This window comes from Arachis ipaensis, chromosome B05 (genome assembly GCF_000816755.2).
Source record: "Arachis ipaensis cultivar K30076 chromosome B05, Araip1.1, whole genome shotgun sequence".
Lineage (NCBI taxonomy): Eukaryota > Viridiplantae > Streptophyta > Magnoliopsida > Fabales > Fabaceae > Arachis > Arachis ipaensis.
Window position 1 is genome coordinate 137,457,701 of NC_029789.2, and position 1,262 is coordinate 137,458,962.

The following is a 1,262-nucleotide window of genomic DNA, read 5'->3' on the forward strand; positions in this document are numbered from 1 at the left end:
TAATAAAACCATCTCGAAATTGAAATTAAAGAGCTACTATAATGATGAAGTACATATCCTTAATTAATTCTCTATAAAGTGTGTGGCATGCATATATATAATACATTTGATCATCGAAAATATATAATGAATTAACAAAGAAGCAGAAAACAAAGACATGTGTTTATCAACCATGATTCCATGCACATAATATAAAAAGAAAAACTTAAGAATAATTAATAATAAATCATGAAGCCAATAAAAGTTAAAACAATCTGAAAAGGGTAAATTCAAAACAAGTTAAAGGAAAGATATATGACAAATATAAAGCCATATAGTTAAGAAGAAATTAAACTCGTCACTGATGAGATGATGATGTTAAATAATTAGTGGAGGAGCAAAGAACTCAGAATAGATTTGCATGAAGAAGTTATCAACAATTTGAAGGTATGCAGGGCAAGTGAGTCTTGAATAGTAGTGAAGAACCTCTTCAATGTCAAGCACATATTCCACATTGCTTATGTCCAGCATCTCCAATTCCCTCAGCTTCTCTTCCACTATGAATGATGAACAATCTTTCTTCTTCTGATTTCTGTTGCCATATTCCTCATTATGATGATTCTTCTTCTTTTCTGCTTGTTTTGATCTCTTTACTATTATTGCTTTCTTCTCTTGTTCTGAATTGTCCCATTTCTCATTGAAATCACTGTTGTAGTAATTGTGATGATGATGATGATGATCCAAGCCCAATTCTTGGTAACTTGTGGTGGTGTCGTTGGTGTCCATGTCCAAGGGATAAGAGAAGGGGTTATGGTTATTGTGGTGAGGAGGCGGCGGCGGCGGCGATTTTGGAAGCCTGTGGTAGTAGCCCGGAGGAGAGAAGAAAGATTTGAAGTTCTTTATGGTTTTTTGGAAGAACTTCTTGGTGCTGGAAATTGAGCTTCTCAGCAGCATTATTATTATTATTTGAGATGATATGATGAAGAGAAGGAAAAAAAAGAAGACATACACAAGAATTGTCTATCATATGATGTGTGAAAGTAGTGTTAATAATGTATGTGTCTCTATTTAGGTTGTAGTTGGTGATGATCTGATATCAAATAGAGAAGATTTCTATATAGAGAGAGACTTTTAGTTTTTCTTTAATAAAGTAGTGGATCATTCAATGGAATAATTCCAAATTTTACTAACATGATCCTCCATTCCAAATTCTGGTTTCTAATGTGAGTAGTTTCGTTGCTTTTACTTTTGATGGTGGAGTTGGTGTGTAGGCCTCTTTGGGA

General features: G+C 33.7%; 1 protein-coding gene across 1 annotated transcript; it reads right to left on the reverse strand.

Moving 5' to 3' along the window:
- On the reverse strand, positions 268-1,262 carry LOC107642126. Its single transcript, XM_016345437.2, has one exon. It carries the CDS (start codon positions 931-933, stop codon positions 358-360), a length of 576 nt encoding a protein of 191 aa, XP_016200923.1. The 5' UTR covers positions 934-1,262; the 3' UTR covers positions 268-357.

Bases quoted from the DNA above. Each gene is read 5' to 3' on its own strand.
- LOC107642126 (XM_016345437.2), bottom strand. From the start codon at position 933: ATGCTGCTGAGAAGCTCAATTTCCAGCACCAAGAAGTTCTTCCAAAAA.